A 2554-nucleotide genomic window follows, 5' to 3' on the forward strand; every position below is an offset into this window, starting at 1 on the left:
GGGGGGGGGGTCCAGGGCCACCCATCCCAGCAGTCCCATTACCCTCCTCTCCTTGCAGCTCTAGAAACTTTGGCTGAACTGGGAAATGCAGGGGTGGGGGTGGGGACAGTGGAGCAGAGTTCAGCACCCCCTCCCTTAACCAGCTTCCCACACCCAGCTTTTCTGTCACTTTCTATATTGCGGGCCAGATGTCGGTGGCACTTGGTTGTCAGAAGGCCCCTTCCTTACCCATGCTGCCTGTTGGTAAGCTTTGATCCTGACCGGCCTGCCAGGAGTGAGCAGAGACAGAGGCTGTGCTGGTGTCCAAGGAGGCTGTGCTGGGAAGGGGCAAAGGGAAGGAATTTATACAACCAACTGGGGGCGGGGTGGAGCAGGAGGAGGGCCTGGGCTGCAGCCCAGGGTGAAAGAGTGAAAGACCAAGGGCAGCTGGCCAGGACGCTCTCCAATGGCCTGGGAGGCTGGTGTTTGAGTTACTGTGTGTGTGTGTTTGTGTGTGTGCGTGCGCGCGCACGTGGGCATATGCAGATATGTGGTGTGCCTGTGCACGCATCTCTTTTGTGGGTGCCTGGGCAGATGTGATTTGTGGGTCTGTGTATGCCTGTGCATGGTCTTGTATGGTCTTGTATGCCTGTGCATTGCCTGTGTGTGCGTGTGTGTGTGTGTGTGTGTGTGAATATGTGCCGGTGTGAGTGTTTCTGTGTGCCTGGACTTGGGCACATCTGTGTGTACTTACGTGAGCTTGTGTCGGCCAGAGTGTTTCTGTCTGTGTGGGCCTGTGCATAGGTGCCCGTGTGTGTGAGTGTGCGTGAGTGTGCGTGTCTGTGTGAGCACATGCGTGCACGTGTCCCTGCCTCTAAAGCCTTTTCTCTGTACTTGGATCTGTTTCTTGCCATTGAGGGGCACCCAGGGCTGTGGCCCATTTGCTCCTATCCACAGCCAGGGTCAGCTCTTTCCTAAAATTACCGTCTCATTCCAGACATCCGTGCTCCAAAGAGCACAATCTTACCCAACCCTCAACTGCTCACCCCTATCTTCCTGCCACAGCTGGTCTGACAGGAACCAGGGTTTAGTATATCCAGGTTTCACTTTCTCCAGACTCATGTATTCCCCTTGAGCTTTGAAGCGGAAGGGAAGTTGGCAGTGCCCATCACCACTTTCTATTACCCTCATAAATCTCAGGAGGCGGAAGTGGAGTTCCCCCCCATCCCTCCACTTGGTACCTCAACAGCTCCCCAGGCAGATAGCAGGGCCCCAGGGCAGCCCAGTATGGTACTGCTGTCCCTCACTGGCCTGCGATGAGTCATAAAACTCTCAGGGTCTCCAACTCTCCAGGAAAGAAGGAGGCCTCCCCTGGAGGATTCGGTGCTGGCCAGGGCTGCTGAGCCTGCTAGGACAGTGTCCTACGGACATGTCATGGCCTCCGGGCAAATGGCAACTGCTCGCTGAGGAACCAAGGGAGGGTTGAGGCCTGATCTGTTAGCTCTCTCTGGGGCTGCCTGCATCCAGAAAAGCCCAGGTTTGAAGGGCTGGACAAGGGAAGCCACCCCAATAGTCCTTCGTCTTGAAGCCAAGGGGCCCCTCTTCCTGAAAGCTGGCTGCCTGACAAGGGTAACCTTTGCCCCACTCTTCTAGGAACCTGCTGACTCCGGGTCTACATGAGCCACTTTCATCTCCTTGGATGAAAGCTGTGGGGTGAAGTTTTTATTGGATGGTGAAAGGGACAAAGTTTGGTCTTGAGACTGCCAGTGGAAAGATCCATGGACTTCCCAAACCGGAGCGGAAGGAAGGAGAACAAAACCGGGCCGCCGTCCACTGGGTGTCTGTCCTCCTGGTTCCCATGGGTGAGGGAGCCCACACAGGAGATGCTCCGTGGCTGCCCATGGCAGGGAGCCTCCCTTACCCCTTTGCCCCAGTACCCCTCAACCTCTCCTGGCTTCTCCCTACATCTGCATCGTCACCATTGCACCACTGGCCAGGCATGAGCCACAGTCAGCCGTGTGGGTGCCACTGGCTCCCAGCGGCTGGCCCCTCATGGCTGCTTCTTCGCTTCTGCTAGCTTCCTCGTCCGTTGGCTGCCTCCGCTTACCCTGCCTTCAGCCTGTCCCTCTGGCCTCTTCCTCTTCCTCCTGAGGTCTCATCTCATACCTCCTCTACTTTCCTGCTTTGGGACTTGAAGTAGCCCACCGACCAAGATCTGAAAGAGAAAGAAAGCCCATCCTCACCCTCTCATCAAAAGTCCTTGAGTCATTACCTCCAAGGAGGCTGTGTTTTTGCTTGTCCTAGACAAGAATTGCAAAGCACTGTTCCGTCCCGGACTGCCAGCTCCCCCGTGCCCCAACCTCGGACCTGGCATGCTCGGCAGCTCCTGCGTGGCACCCTAGCCTCTACCTACTGCTTTCTCCCAGAATGCTTCCTCCAGACCTGCAAGGTGCATGGGAAAAGCCCAAATTAGGGCTACAGGTGGAGGCAGTCCAGGGAGAGGGCTCAGGAAGGTAATAGAGGTGTCCATGGCCCCTGGGGTCTTTGCTCCCATCGTGGGCCACCCCAGTCAGTC

The 2554-nt window shown here is 56.7% G+C and overlaps 1 protein-coding gene across 2 annotated transcripts in view; it reads right to left on the bottom strand.

The window, feature by feature from the left end:
- SELENBP1 (selenium binding protein 1) overlaps nt 1-312 on the bottom strand; it is a 7642-nt gene extending 7330 nt beyond the window's left edge. For both annotated transcript variants that reach the window (XM_034654276.1, XM_019799749.2), the window contains exon 1: nt 229-312. In XM_034654276.1, the coding sequence (XP_034510167.1) occupies nt 229-232 (4 nt within the window). In that variant the 5' untranslated portion in view covers nt 233-312. The remainder of the gene's footprint in view (nt 1-228) is intronic.
- Between the last annotated feature and the right edge of the window lie 2242 nt (nt 313-2554).

Source organism: Ailuropoda melanoleuca, chromosome 2 (assembly GCF_002007445.2).
Source record: "Ailuropoda melanoleuca isolate Jingjing chromosome 2, ASM200744v2, whole genome shotgun sequence".
Taxonomy (NCBI): domain Eukaryota; kingdom Metazoa; phylum Chordata; class Mammalia; order Carnivora; family Ursidae; genus Ailuropoda; species Ailuropoda melanoleuca.